General features: G+C 43.2%; 1 protein-coding gene across 3 annotated transcripts in view; it reads left to right on the top strand.

Moving 5' to 3' along the window:
* MAP2K5 (mitogen-activated protein kinase kinase 5) overlaps positions 1-21,385 on the top strand; it is a 128,919-nt gene that overhangs the window by 1,724 nt on the left and 105,810 nt on the right. For 2 of the 3 annotated variants that reach the window (XM_032699902.1, XM_032699901.1), the window contains exons 2-7: positions 4,395-4,443; positions 7,836-7,903; positions 12,913-12,982; positions 16,991-17,031; positions 18,299-18,366; positions 20,938-20,986. In XM_032699902.1, the coding sequence (XP_032555793.1) occupies positions 4,395-4,443; positions 7,836-7,903; positions 12,913-12,982; positions 16,991-17,031; positions 18,299-18,366; positions 20,938-20,986 (345 nt within the window). Of the gene's footprint in view, positions 1-4,394; positions 4,444-7,835; positions 7,908-12,912; positions 12,983-16,990; positions 17,032-18,298; positions 18,367-20,937; positions 20,987-21,385 lie in introns of those variants that run through there. The other variant, XM_032699903.1, reaches the window with a different exon arrangement.

The raw sequence follows: 21,385 nt of genomic DNA, 5'->3' as shown, positions 1-21,385 counted from the left end.
CACTTGTGTTCATTAATCACAGAATTGTAGAATGGTTTGGGTTGAAAGGGGCTTTTAAAGTGCATCTTATTCCACCCCCTGCCATGAGCAGGGACACCTTCCACTATCCCAGGTTGCTCCAACCTGGCCTTGGACACTTCCAGGGATGGAGCAGCCACAGCTTCTCTGGGCAACCTGTGCCAATGTTGTGCATCAGGTCAGATTTCTGTTGGTGTTGATAATTTTTAGTTCTCCACTCTTGGTCCGTGGCCTTGAGGGTGTTGGTGGCAGCTGGAGGTGACTGGAAGTGTTGGGTGACGTGTGGTGAGTCAGGAGGTGATGCCATTGCTGCAATCAGGGGGACTCTGGGCTGTGGGGGTGAGGGGGGCTGTGACACTGTCCAGCTGGGCAGTACCACCAGGCAATAATTGTCATTGTCACATCAAAACCCCTCCCTTGTGGACTGTGAAACCTTCAGACCAGAAGGGAGAAGTTTAATAAGGTCTGAACTGTCTCAAGGCCCTCCTTTGCCTGATGGTGTTTCGGGAGGTGCCATCACAATATTCATTTGTCTGGTAACTACAAAAATTCAATGAAATAAAGCTCCAGACACTAAGGAGTGGTAGATCCATCACCACCTGTGGGTGGAGAGGAGCCTGGAGTGTGCTGGGGAGGGCAGGAGTGGGGCTGACCCAGCCTTCTGCTGTCCTTCTGTCCTGATTCCACTCACCTGCAAGAGGGTTTGTCTGTTAGTAACAACTAAAGAGCACCTGGAGAATTCAGGTGTTCCCTATTAATGGGAATTACTGAGTGGTGATAACCCAGTCAGAGCCCAGGGATTGCCCACATGTCCCTAAGGGCAAACATCCCCTTTTTCTCAGCTCCTGCTGTTTGGGGCACAGTGAAGTTCTGAATAATCCCCGTGAGGCTGTGCAGGATCCATCCCATTCCTTGTGCCTGTGCTTCAAGGAGATTGTTGGGAATATTGCCTTACCTTCAGCTGGAGAACCAGTTCCAAAAACCAGTTGCACACCCCAGGTTTCTGCACTGGAGGGAACTGGGGCTGGGGGGAGCCTTGGATTAGCTGTGGAGTGAGGCTGCTCTTCCTTCTAAGGTAGGTCCCATGGGCTGCTTTGTGTTAAGAAAGCCCCTTAAAATTATCTTTGAGAACAGCAGGATTTTATTTTATATTTTTAAGGTGATTGTTGTTAATTTAGCATCCTAGAAATGTAGATGGCCTCGTGAACACAGATGAGTGCAGCCTTGCAGCATTTCAGGCTGGTGTGCAAGAATATTTCCATCCTCCTTTTTCCACAGAAGAAGCTGTGCAGAGTCACCAAATGTCCTGTTCATCCCCAAATGTCCTGTTCATCCCCAAATGTCCTGTCCATAGCCATGGAATAACCAGTTGGAGTCAGGAGCCTGATGCTCAGAGCAATGCCTGACACACTTCTTAATTTTCAGCTGCTCTAGTTCTGCCTTTTGCAGGAGTTTTCCCTGCTCCTGAGCTGTGCAGCAGGGATTCAGTCCTGGGACCTGCAGGTGTGTGATCCATGGAAGCAGCACCCTGTGCTTTAAATTAAGCACTTTCTTGATTACTTTCCTGAAGTGGGTGCTCAGAGCTGCTCTGCATAATGTCACTTTAAATACCTTCCCTGTGCATCAGCTTTGCAGACCTGTAAGTTCCCAGTAAATAGATTTATTTTTAAGGCACCACTAAATGAATTACAGTGAGCTTGTTTTTTTTTTTTTCAGTGGGGCTGTCTCCACTAGTTTGTCCTGTCACTGGGGTATTTAAGCAACTTGGGGTTAATTCTGGAGAACTTCATGTCATACTGAAATAAAACAAGTTCCCAGTGAAAGGTGAGAGCTGTGCCCTCAATATTTACACTGCCATCGGGGCAGGGCTTTCACACTTTGTGCTCTCCCACCCCATGGCTCTTCCAGAGGGCAGATTTGATGGAATTCCCCCTTGCAGCTGCTCTTCCCTGATTTTTTTTTCCTCCTCCTCGTCGGAGGCTTTTCAGCCCTGTGAGCTAAAACAGGAGCTGTGATGTTTGTGAGCCCCCTCGAATGACACAACCTCCAAGTTGTGGCATTTTATTGTTCCTGATCTCTGTTGTGATAGTAGAAAATCCCCCTGCACGTGTAATCCCTTGAAATTTGGAGTAATCCTTTAAGCTTGGGTCACCCAGAGGTCTGGGGGGATGTTTGAGCCTGGAAATCTCCTGGAGCTGCTGAAAACACTTTGGTTACAGGACAATAATGGGGAGGATTTCCCTTCCTCCTTCCCCTTCCCTGCAAGGCTGGTTTTCTCAGATACTTTGATTTAATAGAATTACTGTAAGCTGAGCACAGTTTTTGTGGCTGTTGGGAGGGTTTTCTTGTCAATTCTTTATTCAGTGTAAGAGTTATGGTGGATAATTCACTTACTTTTTAATTATTCATATTAAAGAAGTCTCAACATACAGGAAAAGTTATTTTAAATGGGGGAGGAGGAGGTGTAAGAATTTTTTACCACTGTTTCAGTGCTATCACAGCTTTGGGAGTCTTGTTTTCAGGCTTTTAGGGCCATCAGAAGTGCCTCTGTCTCAGGGCTGTGCTTGCACACCCATTAAATACAGTTTTTAAATACCCCAGAACAATTTTTAAATCCATTTCATGGGAGCATCTGTGTGCCCATAGAAGAGCATTTTACAAGTGGCTTAAATCTAACACAATTAAAGTGTTTTTCCTGAGGAATTTTTGATGGTTAACTGAATGGATTTAGGGATAATTAGTTAGTACAGCCTTCTGTTTAGGCAAGACTTTAATTTCTTATTAGGAATAGTGGTTGGCTTTTGACAGAGGACTGACAGATCCTGTAGAAGTATTAAAATGGCCAAATTTTGTTAACATGGCAATGCCTGGGGATTTTTTGTTTCTCTTTTGCCTCCACAAATTTATGATTCCATCATCAGCTAAGGTGTGTTGCACGTCTTTTATGTACAATTAGTAGTTTAAATGGCACACACTGATTTATTTGAGTGTCTGAAATGAAAAGACGACACGAGAAAGTTTTGAGAATTATTATTATTTCCTTCAGTCAGCTCCGTGGAAATCTTAAAGCTGCCACTGCTGCTTTCTCATTTTATTAATTGTGTCTCTCTGATACGGCAGAGAACGTTTTAATTTTGTATTTTTAGATGAAACAGGAAAAAAAAAAAAGGAGGCAGCAGAAGTGAACCAGGGCAGCGATCACAGGGCAGGGGGGGGTTCAACACCCTGAGATGCTCACAGGGAAGGTGCTGCAATAAATCCTGCCCTTCATTAATTTCTAATCACTCTGTGACACTGTCAGTGTCAGAGAGATTGTCTGACACGAGGAATCAGCAGCGGGGAGGGAAAAAGCCACGCTGTGAATTTGTGCAGTGCCCTGACGTGACTTATGGAGCCTCCCAGGGCTGCCACGGCTGCTCCTCGCTGCCTTTGGGCTCGGGGCTCTGGGAAAAGGCTAAAAAATGATACAAGCTCTTGTCTTGTGTCAGCAAAAAAGATTCCTGGTTTGGCTCAGAGCTGTGAGATCTGAGGGATCCCACGACTTGGGGAGTGTTGGGTGCACCTGGGAGGAATTGTCCTGCCGGGATGCTCAGGCTTTTCACCTCTTTGGGTATTTTAACCTTCACTTCTTTGGGGGTTTTAACCTGATTTTTTTCCCGCTATTTTAACCTGATTTTTCTTCACCCCCAGCATTTTGATCCATCTGTGGACTTTTGGAGAAGTTGAAATTCCAGTTAACACTAAAAAAAGCTCCAAACTTTGTGCCTGGTGTGGAGCCGGGAGGATGTGGGTCCCTCCACGTTCCTGGGGGGAAAGCAGGAAAAATTCCTGCAATCTCCCATCTCCTGTTGTAATTCCTGCTGGAATTGATCCCATGGGAGCTGTTTGTTACCCTGAACTGCAGACAGGAGCTGTGGGTGAGGTTGTCTCGTGCTGGACCAGGTTGTTGGGAGTGGAGGAATCGGGATATAAGCAGGACTGAGGGAGGAAAACAGGCTGTTTAAAGCAAAAAAAGTTGATAAACCTCTTTTTATGACTGATATTGGTGAGTTAAATGTACATTTTTTGTAACCTATGGGCAAAATCCGATTCTTTAAACTGCAAGCCCCAGACACCACGGAGTTGTTCACAATTCTCATGGAGTTATTTGGGTAGAAAACAGGTTTTCCTCGAGGTGAAGTGGGGAGGAAGGAGAAGAGCACCATCACTGGTACAGATTTGTGTTGTGCACTAAAAAGTTGGTAATTTTGGGGCAGTGATGAGTAGGTTTTAACTATTCTTCCTGCAGCTGGGGAGTGATGAAGGTGATTGACTCTAAATGAGGCTTTTCCCATTTTTTTTTTTTGATGTATAACCAATTCTTGTTCACATTTTAGGATGTCATCGGCCAAGTTTTGCCAGATGCAACGACAACAGCCTTTGAGTGTGAGTATGACTCATATAAACCATCCCCTCTGTCACATTGCAGGGCTGCCATTTTAAAAATAAATAATATTTACACTCCTTCTGTGTTACAGTTAAATATTTATGCATTTCTGCGAGTTTCATAACGGTACTAACCCCAGCAATATTTTATTATTTAATCACATCTCCAATGAGCAGATTGCCACAAAGTAGCTTTAATTACCAGCGTGACCTTCCCGTGCTCTGACTCCTCAGTGCAATTATATTGCTCAAATTAAATGAAAAGTATAAACTACCTGTAGGTCTGAGCTGAACATTTTAATCCTCTCAGCGAGGGGGTTAGTGCAGATTTAGCCTCGTATCTGTTCTTTGAACCCTGTTCATTCTTGTTTTTTGAGGGGTTCCTGGGGGATTGTCCTGTCTGGAGAGGAATAAGCTGCAAAGGGGAGCCAAAAATCTGTGTCTGAAAATACTGAGCTGGGCTTTTCTTCCAAATGGAGAAGACTCCTGTTATTCCCTTTTAATTTTTATTGTATTTTTTCCTGTGATGGAGATGAAATGGCAGGAGGTGGAGGGGATTAAAGTGTTCTGAGTGAGGTGGTGACACTGATAGTGACAGAGCAGGTACAGCACTGAGCCTTGCCTTCTTAGCATTTCTTCCCTTTTTAGAGCTTTATGGACAATCAGAGGAATTATTGTTTTATGGTCCCCCAAGTACTATTTATCTTGCTTTTCATATCATTGAGTTCTCCCCTCCTGAAACACCACAAAACTAAGAATGGAGATAAGTTTTATTTCTGTCACCTCGATGTTTCTCCTGTTCTGCTTTTCAACACAAGACTTTTTCTGCAGGGCCCTGAGCAAACCCAGGCTCCAGACCTTGCCACTCATATTCATTTTGATTTGCTAACGTTTTTTTTGCACACCTCCCACATCACACATTAGCTGTGCTTGAACTTCATGCACCAGCAGCAGCCTCTGCAATCAGGGCAGTAGCCCATATTAATGGGACCATGTGTAGAACTTTTCCTGGAAATACTTATTTCCTCATGTCTTCCAACATCTGCTTCTGTGCTTTCCCTTCATGTCTCTAGTCTGTCATTTACATCTGCACAAAGCCATTTCCCCTGCCATTTAACTGGCATCTAAAATATGTTATGGATATTGATGCCTGATTTCTTTTTTGTTTTGTTTTGGTTTTTTTTTTTCTTTTCCTGGGGACTTTTTCCATCTCCAATGCCTGGATTTTACCAGCTTGAGGTTTGTTCTCAGCTGCTTCAGATGGGGATAATTCCCATCCAGCACAGGCTTCTCTGCTCTCTGTTCAGTTATTGTTATCCCCAGTGTCCTACCTGGGGCTGCACTTCTCCTCCTGTTGGACCTGGATGTGATTTTATCACCGAATTCCACGTCCCTCCCAACAAACTCCCTCCCAACATATGGCCTGTTATGATCCTTTTCTCCAAACTCTGCCATTTTGTGGATTTGTGACACGCTGCAGATTTTGGGAAGATTGCTTCATGATATTTGTTTGCCATCTGCTGCACTGTTTGGTGTCTTGTGAGGGTTTCTCCCTCCATTTTAAGTGGCATTTGCAAAATCCAGCCAGGACTAGAGGATTTGTTGGGTTCTACTTTTGCTTCCCTGATGTGCTGGAAAAGGGAGAGGAGCCTGGAAACCTTCCTGAACCCAGGGAGTTCTTGGGCTGTGCCCACTTAGATGCCATGGTGGGGTGGCAAAGCAGATTTTTCTGCTGGTATTGCTCTTTGATTATTTTATATTCAGCTTTTTTTTAGTGCCAGTTAACATATTGTACCTTTTCATCCACGCATTTTATATTTCTTCTCTTTGTACCACCATCAGGAATTTTGAAGCTCTGAGAACATTGGAGTTAATTTCCCAATCATTTGGAGTGAATTAAGTGGGATTTTTCTGAGCATTTTGCCAGAGTTTCCCACTTTTCTTTTTCTTATTTTTTATTTTTTGGTGGTCCCAACTCAGTCTGTTCCCTCACACTAAGCCTTTTTAACAGCTTTTATCCACATATTCCCCCCTCTCTGTCCTATATTTCCCTTCTTTCTGCTTTCCCTCTGCTCCTTGCTGTCCGTGTGTGGTGTTTGTTGTGTTCCCTATTCCAGCAGCTGCTCTTCCAGCCCTTCCCACTCTGTTCCACTCTGGGACTTGGGTTGGGGCCAGGCAGCAGTTTTACAGCTCCTCCTCCTTTCTGCCTCAGACATTTCCAGGCAGGGAAGCATTTCACTTTCAACTCACCAGCTCTTCCTAATCTTTCCATGGAATTCATGGAATTCCATCATTCTGGCTGCTCACCCCAGTGAGGAGTTTGGACAGTCTGGCAGTGCACCAGTTAAATTTCCATGAGAAAAGGCTCTGCTAGGACATATCTCTGCTCTCCAGTCCCTTTTCCAGCTTCCACACTTCCAGCATCTCTCCCACTGCATTTTAGGAGTGTTAATTCCGAGGGTTTTATGGTTTTGCTCCTTTTCATTGAAAGCCTCAGAATTTACCTGTGAGGTTTTCAGAGGCAAAAGGGACAAAGTCCTTTTCTCCCACAGTTTTCATTATTTGGCTCTGACCTCTTCCCTGATTCTTGTGCATAACTAGGAGCAGGAGGGAGTTTTCATCCATAATGGCACTTTTTTTTCTGCTGATGGAATATATTCTGATAATGATGGAGTGGGACAGAGGCTTGGGGGGAACCTCCTGCAGGTGAGTTCAGGTGGGGTTGGCTTTAAAACAGGAGGGTTTAGTGGAAGGAAAGCAATTATATTTTTAACTTCCTTTTAATTTCTAGGAATTCCTAGAATCATGGAATGGTTTGGGTTGGAAGCCACTCTAAAGATTGTCTCATCCCACCCCCTGCCATGGGCAGGGACACCTTCCCCTATCCCAGGTTGCTCCAACCCGGCCTTGGACACTTCCAGGGATCCAGGGGCAGCCACAAGTTTTCTGGGCAACCTCCAATGACAATTCCAATGAATTCCAAGGAAACTGCCCAAACTTAGCTTGGCCTGGGACAACTTAAACACACTCAAACTTCACCCTTCTATTTGCTGTGTCCAAAGAACCCCTTGGTGGGTGTCAGTGAGGAGTCAGAGCACGTGGAAGGTGCTCAACATCTGGGGAGGTTCTGGCACTGAAAGAACTGTTGGGACCAAAGTTAGGAGCCCTTTGCTTTAAACAGAACTTTAATTTTTGTTAACTAATGTTTGGAGTCATTACATGTTGCTGTCTCAGAGCACTTGTGCAGTCGGCTTTTACGTTGCTCGTTTTGATTTGCTTCTGAAAGGGTAAAAATGTTAAATATTAAAAACAGTTTAAAAAATTTAAAATACCAAGAGTATTAAGAGCATCCTGCTTCCCTTGCTGATGTGTGTCATGCATTTCTCTGTCAGATGAGGATGAGGATGGTGACCGGATCACTGTCAGAAGCGATGAGGAGATGAAGGCCATGCTGTCCTATGTAGGTACAGTATAAAAAATGCTGATTTTTTTTTTTTCCCCCCCATGTTTATCTCTTTTCCTTGGTGTATTTTACCTTGTACCAGTGTTAACAGAGGCTGCAGTTTGCACTGGACAATATCCCTGTTTTAAGTCCAGGGTTGAATATTCCTGGGTTAAATGTAGGTGTTTAAAAACTGTATCACATGAGATATATGGACATGCTTGACTTTAAAAAAAAAAAAAAAGACACTTGTACACTTACTGATCATATCATAAACATTAAGAATAATGCATCTTAATGACTTTTGCATTAGGTATAGTGCAGGCTAAATGGACTATCAATTTCTTGTATTTTTTATGCAGTACTTAAAGTAACGGCTCATTAAAAATGAACCCCTGGGCTCTAAAAATTTTTCAAAATCTACTTTCATCTGGAGACTGTTTCACCCCTCCTAACAGAGGAGTTTCATTGTAGCTGCAGGCTCAATATTCATGGAGGATTTAAAGCTGTATTTTCTGTTTTTTAATAGGAGATATGTGTGTCTGTGTGTGCCTTTGTATGGGTAGGTGTGTGTAAAATCTGTCTGGATACCTGTAAATATAAAATCTGTCTGCAGGAATAGGGTGCAGTTACTTATGGAAACTAAATAATTTGAGTGGGTCTTTCATGCTGCAGATTTAAGTGGAAAACTATAATTTAACTTCTTTTTTTTTTTGTCAAATGAAATGGATAAGCAGGAAGGTGACAAATGGTGTTTTCTCCCTGGGCCAGGTGGGCTGCAAGGGGTGTGTAAATGTTGTTTAACTTGGAGCCTGTCAGCACCAATCCCTGTTGGGTACCACCCATGAGTGGTTTTGGTGGGATTTCATGGAATCCTGGAATGGTTTGGGCTGGAGGGATCTTAAAGCTCATCCTGTTCCACCCCCTGCCACGGGCAGGGACACCTTCTACCAGCCCAGGTTGCCCCAAGACAAAGGATCACCATCAGGGCTCCTGGGTCAATGTTGGAGGCACCACATAGAACAGAAGGGCTTAAAAGGTAAATTAAGGTGATTAAGAGGACTGTCCTTTTTATCTGACCCTGCTCCAATCTGGGAGGGTTGATAGGAAGAAATGTCACCACAGACTTCCAGCAAATTCCATTTTTTTTATCCCACTCAATTTATCACATTCTTTTATATAGAATCATATCATGAAATCCTGGAATGGTTTGTGTGGGAAGGGAATTTAAAGCCCATCTCTTCTTGCCATGGGCAGGGACACCTTCCACTATCCCAGGTTGCTCCAAGCCCCATCCAGCCTGGCCTTGGACACTTCCAGGGATCCAGGGGCAGCCACAGCTTCTCTGGGCAACCTGTGCCAGGACCTCCCCACCCTCACAGCCAAGAATTCCCATATCCCTTCCCAGTCTCCCATCTAGCCCTGCCCTCTGGCACTGGGAAGCCATTCCCTGTGTCCTGTCCCTCCATCCCTTGTCCCCAGTCCCTCTCCAGCTCTCCTGGAGCCCCTTTAGGCCCTGGAAGGGGCTCTCAGCTCTCCCTGGATCCTTCTCTTCTCCAGGTGAACATTCCCAGCTCTCCCAGCCTGGCTCCAGAGCAGGGGGGCTCCAGCCCTTGGAGCATCTCCGTGGCCTCCTCTGGATCTGCTCCAGCAGCTCCACATCCCTCTGATGTTGGACCTCAGAGCTGGACACAGCAGGTCACTACTGGACACAGTAGATCCCTGGTGATGCTTCCCCACTAGAATTCCTTGTATTTCTCTATTTCTCAAATCTCAACCATTTTTGCTGTAAAACTGGGAAACTTGGCTTTTCCTGGCACAGTCTCCAGATTAATCACGCCTTGGTAAGGTCATTTTTTTTGCTATGCTTCCAAGCTCACTGTTAAAGTTTCAGTACATTAGAGTTGTGATTGCTCAACTCTCTGCTTCCCCTTAAAAATTATGGGATGTCTGTAAATGACTTCTTTCTGCTTCAGCAGCTTTTCTCCTCTGAAAATTTTTCCTCTTCAGTTTTAAACTAGTTCTTTATTTGAGTGTTGCATTGAGGGTTTAACTTCCTCACTTCCCATAGGCTTCATTTTGGGGATGTGTTTGCAAGAAAACAAATGTTCTTAGCCTAGAAAGTGAATTAACCTGTTATAATCTTGGAGAATATAGTGGGGAAGAAAAATACTCATTTTTGAGTGTTTTGAGACCTCCAGCAAATCTTTGGAGGATTGGACAGCTGCTTAAATATTTCTGGGAATTTTAACATGGTGCATTTTGGTGTTCTCCAAAATGGAAGTGAAGTGTTTTCTTTCAGTTTAAGAACAAAAAACCCAATTCCCTGAGATGAGAGATCTCTTCCATGACACTCTGACTGGGAAGATCTTTGGAATCACATGATAGATGAGAATCATGCCCAGCCTCTCCTCTTTAGGTCCTGAACTTGGCAGGAAGTTATTTCGGGAAGTTCTGGAGTTATTTTTGAGTGAGCGCAAATGCTTTGGATTAGGCAAATATTGAGGGGGGGTGGGGGTGGGAAATTAAACTGATTTCTGCCTTGTGCCTTGCAGTTAATTAAAGCCAGAGCTGGAGCAGCAGTGGGGCTGCACTGGGCTCTTGTCTTGTAGCACTATAAAAAGGCAGTAATTTTTTTGACAGCCACTGATTGGAAAGTTGCTCGCAGCTTTCTCCAAGCAAGGGGTACATGCTCTGGATCAATAACTGGCAAATTTCCCATTAAAAAGAATACCTGAACAATGTTCCAAATAGCCACTGGCATCTTAATTTTCCATGGAAACCTCAAATGCTCGTGTGTGGAGGACAAGTCATTTTCAGTCAATTTTTCCAGACTACTTGTTAACAGTTATTGCTGTCCCAAAAGGTTGACAGCTTACATGATTGATATTTCATTTACTTGTCATCACTGGTGAGTAATGGAGAGGGCCATGGGTTTTTCTCTCTCTCTCTCTCTGCCCCTCTATTATATTTTTTTTTTTTTGGTAGGAAACAGTCTCATGTCTATTTTAGTTTATTATTCCAGAGAGTGTGTCATATATGTTTATGCTGTGTATATAGGTGTCTTTGGGTCACAGAATGCCACTAGGAAATGGTAATTAAAAGGTTTGTTTTTATCAAGCAGTTTGGGAGCAGGAGGTTCTTTCCCAGCTCCATAACTTTTAGGTGCTGGGAACACCTTTTTCTGAAGGGATATGAGGACATGGGGGAGGATTTGGCATGTTATTCATGACCCTCCTAATAAAAAATAAGTTTATGGGGTCCTTGTGACCCCTGAAAAAGCTCTTGACCGTTTCCCAAGGAGGGGCAGTTCCTAAACTTTTGTCTCTTTGAAGTTGCATCAGTAAAAATTCGTGTTTTGAGGGAAACCATCAGCGTGAGGGAAATACCTGTGTTTGATTCCAGAGAGAGTTGGGATTTTTCTCCTCCTTGACACCCAGCCTTGCCAGTTTGAACAGTATCACACAGGGCTGGCAACAGTGACGTGCTGAATTCTTAGACCACACCGGGCTGGTGAGAATGAGGATGAAAGCCAGAGGAGCCACAGGGATTTCTGCCATGGAGATCTGGCCCACAGCCAGCAGGTTTCCTTCAGAGGTGTTCAGGGATTGCAAAAGAAACGTTCTTTGTGATGTGCTTTCAGTGTTTATAACACGTGGTGATGGGAGTTGGGCAGGTTGGAGGCAGGAAATTCCCAAGCCAGGTCTGTCTCCTGCCCTGGGATGGTTTGGTTGTGGGGTTAAAGGGCCTGGCTGGGGAGCTCCCCCCTCCTCAGCACTGAGGGACAATTAAAGGAGGCTGATGAAGATTTCAGTTTGGTTAATCCAAAGGTTTATTTCTTCATTTAGTACCACTCCTCATCCTCATGCCACATCTCAGGCTCCCTCGTCCCACATTGCGTGTTTTGTGTCTTCATGGAATCCTGGAATGGTTTGGGTGGGAGGGACCTTAAAGCTCATCCAGTTCCACCCCCTGCCGTGGGCAGGGACACCTTCCACTGTCCCAGGTTGCTCCACCCTGGCTTTGGACACTTCCAGGGATCCAGGGGCAGCCACAGCTTCTCTGGGCAACCTGTGCCAGGGCCTCCCCACCCTCACAGCCAGGAATTCCTTCCCACTATCCCATCTCTCCCTGCCCTCTGGCAGTGGGAAGCCATTCCCTGTGTCCTGTCCCTCCAGGCTCTTGTCCCAAGTCCCTCTCCAGGTCTCCTGGCTCCCTTTTAGGCCTTGGAAGGGGCTCTCGGGTCTCCCTGGAGCCTTCTCTTCTCCAGGTGAGCAATCCCAGCTCTCCAGAGCAGAGGAGCTCCAGCCCTTGGATCATCTCAGTGGCCCAAGTGTCTTCTTGGGTCTCGATGTTCTCAGATCCTTTTCCATCCCTTTTTGCCCATTCTTAGCCTTTCTTTATCACTAAACATTCCCCCCAGATCACTTCCAGCAGTCCCTGTGGAGCCCAAGGGGTTGGGATGTCTGCATGGATTTTCTGGAAGTGCTTTGTGTCCCCTCCGTGCGTTAAACCCGTCCCAGGAGGGGACACACGCGGCACCTCTACCTGTGTGGGATGTGACCCCAACTGCCCTGGTGGTGCTTCACCACTGCAAATTCTCAGATAGTTTCCCATATTCCCATGGAATTCTCATGCAGTTTTCCTGATTGCACAGTCCTGGGTTGTATTTACAGCACATTTTTGCTTCCACGTTTGGTTTTCTCGGCTCCTCCAGGTGTGGCACCTGCTGTGTTTGCTGTCAAGGTTCCATTTTCTCCCTCTGAAGTATTCCCAGGTTTCAGGCGAGCCTGGAACTCCCCCAGTTGATCCAGTAACAGATCCCTGTGCTGGGCACCACAGCCCCTTGGTTAAGTTCCTCTGTCCCACTTATCGTGGAACAGCCACAGATGGTAAGAAACCATCTAAAGGCTGGTTTGCACCGCGGCAATTAAAAAATAAATAAAAATACATTGAATTAAACAATCCAGAAGTACTTTTACTGCTCATACATTACTGAGTCATCTCTTTCTTTAATCTCTTTGCAGTATTACTCCACTGTAATGGAGCAGCAAGTAAATGGACAGTTGATAGAGCCTCTCCAGATCTATCCAAGAGGTAATGCTGAACAAATTCTAATCAACAACGATGATAACTGTTGATGAAACAGTTCACTGATATGGTTTTTTTTTGGGGAGGTTTAAATGCACGTAACGTGATGTTTACCTCTTAATTTGGATAGGAGGATTCATTATTGTGGGGAGTGGAGGGAAAACTGCATTTATTGCATATAAAATAGCTGATTTCCTGGAGTAAATTAGACTAACGAGATTCGGTTTGCACAGTACATATTTAAGGACATTTAAAAAACTCGTCGGTGAGGATTCTGCCTGTATTCAAAGCAGATGAATAACTGAAGTTTTGGAGATGCTTATGTAAATTGGGCTTTTTCTTTTTAGATGTTTTAATATCATTAATCAGCCTGACAGACTTGGGGGATGTCACTGTCACCGCTCATTTGGAAAACGGGAACGTGTCTGTCACAGGAGCTCCATCCATGACACGTTTTATCTGAGATCTGGGCATTTAGCAGCAATATCAAAATGTTCACGAGTGCTTTAATAGCTCCTCTTGAACAGGGGAAGATGTAATCAATTCTGTGGACTGAGGCAATTAAAAAATAGGTCATCTACAACCTGCACAAAAATCCGTAGGCAGCTCGTTAGGTTTTTGGGAATGAACTCAAATAATGGTTAAGGAAAGCCCAGTGCATTACATAATCCCACTGATTCATTCAGATCTCAGTAGCCAGGCTTGGAATCTCTGCCTCTTTTAATTGATGGAACTGGAGAAGGTTTGAAATTCTCCGAGTAAAATCTCCCAGCAATAAATTAATTGAAATAATTAAAAATTAAACCCTTCTCGCTTAACTGATATGATACAAATAATCATACTATGAGGCTCCCAATTAAACATTTCTAGACTTCCATTACTTACAACTCTCTGAAGTTTGAATTGGGCAATTAAGCAAGAGCCTCCTCAAACACGTGCTAATCAGGTCTCCAAAGGAGCCTGGGTTTCCTGGTAGTTTAGTGTGATCCTGTGGAAAAGAGATGGGAATTCAAGGGGAATAGAGGATTGGTTTTCTGGCTCAGGATCTGATTTTGAGGGGCCTCCCAGATGTTTGAGCTGCAGAACTCCAGAGCCACCAGCAGTGAGATGTGTCCTCCTGAGAGCAGCTGGGAGGGGGAAGTGATCTCCTGCCTCTTCCCAGGCTGAGATTGTGGCATCATGGAATGGTTTGGGGTTGGAAGGGGCCTTAAAGCCCATCCCATCCCACCCTGGTTGGAGCCCAGGTTGCTCCAAGTTCATCCAACCTGGCCTTGGACACTTCCAGGGATCCAGGGGCAGCCACAGCTTCTCTGGGCAACCTGGGCCAGGGCCTCCCCACCCTCCCAGCCAGGAATTCCTTCCCAATATCCCATCTAACCCTGCCCTCTGGCAGTGGGAAGCCATTCCCTGTGTCCTGTCCCTCCATGCCTTGTCCCCAGTCCCTCTCCAGCTCTCCTGGATCCCTTTTAGGTCCTGGAAGGAGCTCTCATGTCTCCCTGGAGCCTTCTCTTGTAGCTTGGAAAAACTGATGTAATGGATGATCCTTGTAGGTTGGGAATCCTTCTTGGAAAGACAAGGCAGTTACATCTATGTTCTTTTTAATCAAACAGTTGCAGGAAGTTGTGGCAGGAGGTGCTAGCACAGCTTGGAGTTTAAAGGGTTGTTTTGTGATTACAAATCAGGTTAAACCTTCTAAATTCTCCTTTTGGGTCATTCCTGAAGAACCAGCTGAGTAGATTCTTATTCCTGCTACAGTCTCCTTTTTCTGCCTGCTTTACATCCAGGGGGAACGGATGCACAGATCCAGGATTCTCTGTGATCCCCCCCATATCCCTGCTTTACATCCAGGGGGAATGGATGCACAGATCCAGGATTCTCTGTGCTGCTCTGGATGTGATCCCCCTCATATTCCCTCCCCATTTTCACTGTGGGCTCAGCTCCCTGTTCTGCTGAGTATTTCCCTGTTTCCACTTACCCTAAATTGCTTCAGAGCTGAGTTTCACCTTTCCAAATCACCTCCTTAAAACACCTCTCCTTTCTAGGTTAGAGCTTTAAAGCCCAGACCGCCCTCAAGTTCTGCTGCTGCTCTGAAATATTGAACAAAATGTGCTTTCCTGCTTCTTTTTCCCCCCCTGTCTTCTTGTCCTGCCTCTCTAATGAACATCCCAAATTTTGTTGGCACAAGCACTTTTCTTCCCTGCCCTTTTGGCCGTGTCTCTCCACGTTCAGCAGTTTAAAGCCCCATCAGGAACGTGCAGCTTTTCTGCCTGTAATTTAAAGTTCTCCCTTTTAAGAGCTTTCTCTGCAAGTCCTTTGAATCCTTTTCCCTTTCTGCCCCTCTCCCTTCTGAGGAAGCCTCAGCCAGCTCCCAAAAACTCTCGTCTTCCATAAAAAATCCTGCCAGGAGTAAATGTCCACGTGCCATCCTGTGTTACCTGGGCTGTGCTTCATCATTCATTTCATAATTTAAAGGCCTTTAAGGGGAAAAATTGGTATTTTGTCTATTTTTTAATAACTACCTTGTTGCTGTTTAGGTAATAAGGGCCAGAATTCTTTTTGTATACTGAAAATAAACTTCTGTGTGTGATATACATAAAAAGAGTGTATGTGTACATACACATATATCTATATTTATCTATCTCTATCTATATATATTTCTATCTGTATCTATCTCTGTCTATCTGTATCTATATCTTTATATATATATCTATCTATGTATATCTATCTTTATCTATATCTATCTATCTTTATATATTTATCTTTATATATATCTATCTTTATATATCTATATGTATATATAGATTTATCTCCCCTATCTGTGTTATACATATATATCCCATTTGTGGAATACAAGCTGAATATCCCATTTAAATATATATAATAAAAATATTATTCTTCTAATACCACGTTCAGAATGTCAATTTTAATCTGTTGAAAAAATATAACGTGCTTATATATATTTATAATTTGTGGGTTTCTGATTGTTTGTTGGTTTTTTTTTTTAATGCTCAGAGTATCATAATATTTTCCCTCTTTAAGATGCACGTGGTGATTTCTACTGTCATTTAAAGGCACAGGGCCTGGCCCTAAGTGATGTGTTTAATAACTATCATCTGTGTCCTTCTGCCTAATAAATAGTTCTGCTTCCTGCTGTCAAAAAAAAAGGGGAGTGAGAGGCACGTGCAGCAGAGAAAGAGAAAAATCAAATTCCTCCCTCCTCAGACAATCAATCACCAGTGACAGCCCCTTTAACATACCATTTGTAGGGCACTGGAGTTTTCAAATGGGAACTGTCTGGAACAGGGAGCCTTTGTGGCTTTAACTGGTGACAAAAACACAGCCCTGAGTGAAGAACAAGGAGAGATTCAGGTGGAGAGACTCGAGGAAAACCCTTTCTGCAAACCCAACCATCATCATGAAGCGCCACATTTGTTATCTGTGTCCAAAAATTGGCATTTTCCAGTCACTGTTTGCTTTTTTTTTGAGGCTGGCTGCTGTTGCCCCTGCCATGTTTTGCCACATTTAAACCCAAAGTGCAGTTGACAACGTGACTAATTCCTGACGTGTGGCAGCTGATTCCTTTAAAACACATCTTGCAAATATTGCTGTTAAATGCCAGGCCAAAAAAAAAAACAAACCCCACAGTGTGTGAAAATACAGTGGCACAAGATTTTAATTTGAATTACAAAAAGCCTCTGATCAGTTCAGCCACCAGTTCTCTCCTTTTTTTTTTTTTAATTATTATTTTTTTTTTTTTGGTGATGTGTTTTAAAGCAGAAATTAGAATTTCTATTACCCGGTGTCAGAAAGCTCTTAGCATTTATAAACGCTCACTCCTGCAAGTTAAAAAAATCCTGCTTTGGTAATTCCCACCCTGGGTCTTGCCGAGGCACTTTTCAATCATTTCTCTCTGCTAATTTTGGTGTCACCCTCATTTCTTTTGAAAAGATTCATTTTGAGCAAATTTGTAAATGGCCCTGATGTGTTCTACAATTGAGTCAATTACTGTTTCAGCCTGCAAACCTCCTGGGAAACGGAACATACATGGCCTGAAGGTACGAATTTCAATAATTGTTTCAGCAAACTTAGATGGATTTGTAATGCTGTGTTCCACTTATTGAAATGTCAAATAAAACTGCACTTTCTTGAGCTCTGACAAGCAGGGGGTTTTTTTTATTATTATTATTATTATTTTTTAATTTTTTAATTTTTTTTTTTGGTGAGGGTGGGAGAAGGATTTATCTAAATGTTGTGCTATCTGTGTATATATATATATATATATATAATATATAGATGGATAGATAGAGTTTTATTAAAATGGAGCTGCCTTTCTTTTTGTTTTTAACCTCTGTGAATCAGGTTCCTAAATTTCAATGGTCAATTTATCAACTAATGCTATCTGTGTGTATATATATAGGTGTATATATATGTGTGTGCATATATATATATACATGTATATATTTATATGTATATACACTATATATAGTTTTATTAGAATGGAACTGCCTTTCTTTTTGTTTTTAACCTCTGTTAATCAGGTTCCTAAATTTTAATAATCACTTTATCAACTAATGCTATCTGTGTATCTATATCTATATATATATGATGTGTGCATATACACTATATATATATATATATAGTTTTATTAAAATGGAACTGCCTTTCTTTTGCCTTTTAACCTCTGTTAATCAGGTTCCTAAATTTCAATAGTCACTTCATCAACTAATGCTATCTGTATAGATATAACACACCTACATATGTGTATATACATTATATATATAGTTTTATTAAAATGGAACTGCCTTTCTTTTTCCTTTTAACCTCTGTTAATCGGGTTCCTAAATTTTAATAGCCACTTTATGAACTAATACCTGCCACTACTTCAAAGCTTTAACCCCCCCATATTCATTTGAATTCAGCCATTTAAAGCCCCACCACACTGGTTTGATTCCAGTCATTTCTAAGTGGAGAAGGCACCGCAACGAAATCATTTGATGGTTTGGATTCCTTCAGCTCAGCTTGTTGCTCGTGTCATCACATGTAAGAGGCTCCAAATGCACCAAATGACTGTTTAGATTTTAAAATGTGCAAAAATGATGGATTTATCCCCTGTTTTCCTGCACTGTTGAAGGTGGGGAGGTTTCTGCAGCCCAGGAATCCTGGAGCCTGCTAACCTACATACACACCCCAACCATTGCTGTGCCTGGCAAGCAGCTAATTAACCTTCCTCATGAAATGAGAAATCCGTGGCAAATTACAGGTTAATTAGAATGGTGTCCTCTGAACACAGTGACTGAGAAAAGATCCTTTCCCTGCCTGCAGGTAAATACTCGAGCAGGGGCTGCCAACAACAGCGGCTCGGCCGTGGCCGATTCCCTCCCCAGCAATAGGTAAGAGCCGGGCCCCTGCTTTGTGTTCTCACCTTTTCTCACACCAAAACACCCTCCTGTGTGGTTGTTGCCAACAGTGACATTGGTGGTGAATGACTTTTTCCTCCAGTGCTGAGATGGGGAAGGTGAATCACCTGGATTCGTGGCGCCGGGGGCTCCACGAGAGTTTTCTTCTGGGGAAAAAAAAAAAGTGTTTTCTGGTTCTTTGGGGTGGTTTTGTGCTTATAAAGCATTGAGGTACCGTTTGGGGTTGAACTAATCAGGTATTAATCAATAATTAGTTGATCTAATGGCAAGGTTTGTATGTTGGAGTCTTCGTTGCTTGATCTCGTTCCAGGATTCTTGGCTTTTAAAATACCCCATTCTTAGGTTTGCAGTGATAAATAACCCAAATCATAAAGCTCTGTAGGTTTATTATTTATTTGAAAATTCCTTACAACTTAGGTGCCCTATTTCGTACAGTTTCACCAAAGTTTTGAAGTCCATCTCCCTTATTTTTCTTTTCACATCCCAATTTGAAAATATTCACATCCTAATTTGAAAACCCATGTTAAAGTCTTAAAATGCAAGAGAACTCGTTCTCTTTTTTTCCTAGAGATCTGATTTCTAAATGCTGGACCATAAACTCCCTTTTATTCCATGAAGTCGTTATTCTGCATACTGATGTTAAAAGGAATAAACAAAAACCTTGTGTGTTCTTAAGAAAGCAACAAGGAAAGTCTGGCTCCATGTTCTTCATACAGGAGCATATTTGAACCGTGGGAATAGAAACCTCTGGAGGCCCCTTTCAACCTAAATTATTCTATTATTCTAATAAGCATGTAATATTGCATTTATCTGTGCATCAGCATCTGCTGCCTTTGCTCTCTGAGAGCATTTTGTAAAATAAAAAGAGATTAATTGCCAGAGAGAGATGAACACGATCAAAGACACAGTTGGGCTGCATTTGATGGGTGAATTTTGGGTGCCTGTTCTGTTAACACCCCAAGGTGGTGGGACAGTCCCCAGATCCCTCTTTTCCTCGTGGGAATGATGGGATGTGGGTGCCCATTGACGAGGAGATTCCACGGGAGTTCTGCCCCGCTGGGAGCCCCATCCCAGCACCACTAAAACCAGTTTGCTGCTCCCTTTAGTGGCTTTGCTAATTGTGGAGGTAAAAAAAGAAGCGAGCCAGGTTTGCCCCATCCCTTGGGGAAGATTTGCTCCATGTTTTAGTGGTGATAATCCAACCCAAAACTCCATAAAGGAACTAAATCTGAATGGCTTTGACCCGCAGCCCTCCCAGTCTGAACTAAATAAAGCTGTTTTTCTGTGCTGTGGCTTTTCAGCACTCGCTGTACTTTGAGCTTGTTCTTAAAGTGCATTGCAAAGGAAGCTTCTAGAAGCTTCTTGTCACCTTATTTGGTGGTTAATTGCCAATCCTTTTCCCAGCCCTTCCGCGCTCGGAGTTTTGTTTTTGAAGTAATTGAAAGTCTCTCTTTGTTTCATGTTCACAAATTGTTAGTCATGAAAGATGACAAGATCAACTTATGTTTCCTTGGAAAACTTAATTTTGCTTTAATGTAGTCGTGGGAACAAGAGGCCTATTAAAGAACAAAGCCACCAAATATGAAATCTGTGTTTTCACTGTTCCTGTTAATAATGATCTGTGATCAAGACACGTGCACAGGCCTTTCAAGAATATATTATTTTGTACTTCTTTTTTTTTTTTTCAGACTTCAGTAATAAGAGCAGAATGTCCCTTTGAGATGAAGTTTTGCAGGCATTTTGCTGCCCAGGCAGTTTGTTGTGTTGAAGGTACAAGGAACAGAGTTTGTCAGGAGAGGAGGTGAAAAGCAGCGTTTTGTGAGTGGGTGGAAGGAGTTTGAAGCTGTTGATGGTTTTACCTACAAAACTCACCAAGCTGAGAGTTTGTGGTTTGTTAAAGTTCTCCTAAAAGGGAAAATTGAGTTGTTTTGTGTAAGATTATTGACATGGGAGTAGATTCTTCCTGAAAAAGCACAGGGAGTGCAGCAAGTTGAGCTGGAATGGAAAGCTGGACTCATCTCAGGGATTTAGACACGTCCCTGAGGTGCCTAAATCAGGAATTTTACTGTCCTGCTCACCGTGCTCTGGTCTGCACTCGTCTGAGGTAGTGGGGCAAAAAGCCTTCTGCTGCAGGAATTATTGAGGAATAATCCCTTAAGGAGCTGTAAAACAAGATATGGCACCTGAAAACTAGATGTGAACCATATTTTCCTGTGGTTTCTGAACCACCTGATGTGCCAGAGTATCTTTCTTTCATTTTACTGATGAACAATAGGTTGTGTCTCAGAGGGTGGTGTAGTCAGGTGTCTAAACCAACCAGTTGGTAAAGGTGAAAAATATATTGATTCTCTGAAGTGTTCACTGCTTCTCCATCCCTGCTGTCTGCACTTTGGCAGTACTGACTGGTGTTCACTAGATCTCCTCCTCCAAGTTTCACCTGCTCAGAATAATGGAACCAGGAATTTGTGGCTTGTGATTTCCCTTGGTCTGACGGAGCGAAACGACCCGGTCGTTAAAAATAATCACCTCTCGTTTTTATTCCAGCTTGAAAAAGTCTTCTGCAGAGCTGAAGAAAATACTTGCCAATGGCCAGGTAGGTGCTTTGGATGGAGCCTTGGCTGCCTGGCTCTGCAGTGATTGGCACAGCACAAATAGGGGCAGAGATGTTTACTGCTCATTTAGCTGTGATGTGTTCTTTTAACACAGGGCTTGGAGGCACCATGAAAACCTTCATGATATGAATGAGTTGTGTGTCCTGATTTACTTTGATTGGCAGAGCAATTTGCTTCCCATTTCTCAAAATGTGCTAATCAGATTTAGCTCCAAATAGATGGAGGCCCCTCGCACGTGTTGCGCTGCCGCCACAATTCCAGGGGAGAAAGTTAATCAATTTTGAATAACTGAGTCAACTCCTCACTTAGAATGACCTTCCTGCTTTCTAGGGCAGAAGACACTTGAATATTTAACAGGTTTTTGCAAGGAACTGCTCTGG

The sequence above is a fragment of the Chiroxiphia lanceolata genome, chromosome 12, assembly GCF_009829145.1.
Source record: "Chiroxiphia lanceolata isolate bChiLan1 chromosome 12, bChiLan1.pri, whole genome shotgun sequence".
Lineage (NCBI taxonomy): Eukaryota > Metazoa > Chordata > Aves > Passeriformes > Pipridae > Chiroxiphia > Chiroxiphia lanceolata.
The sequence above is the reverse complement of the archived record's forward strand: the minus strand, read 5'-3'. Positions and strand labels throughout refer to the sequence as shown.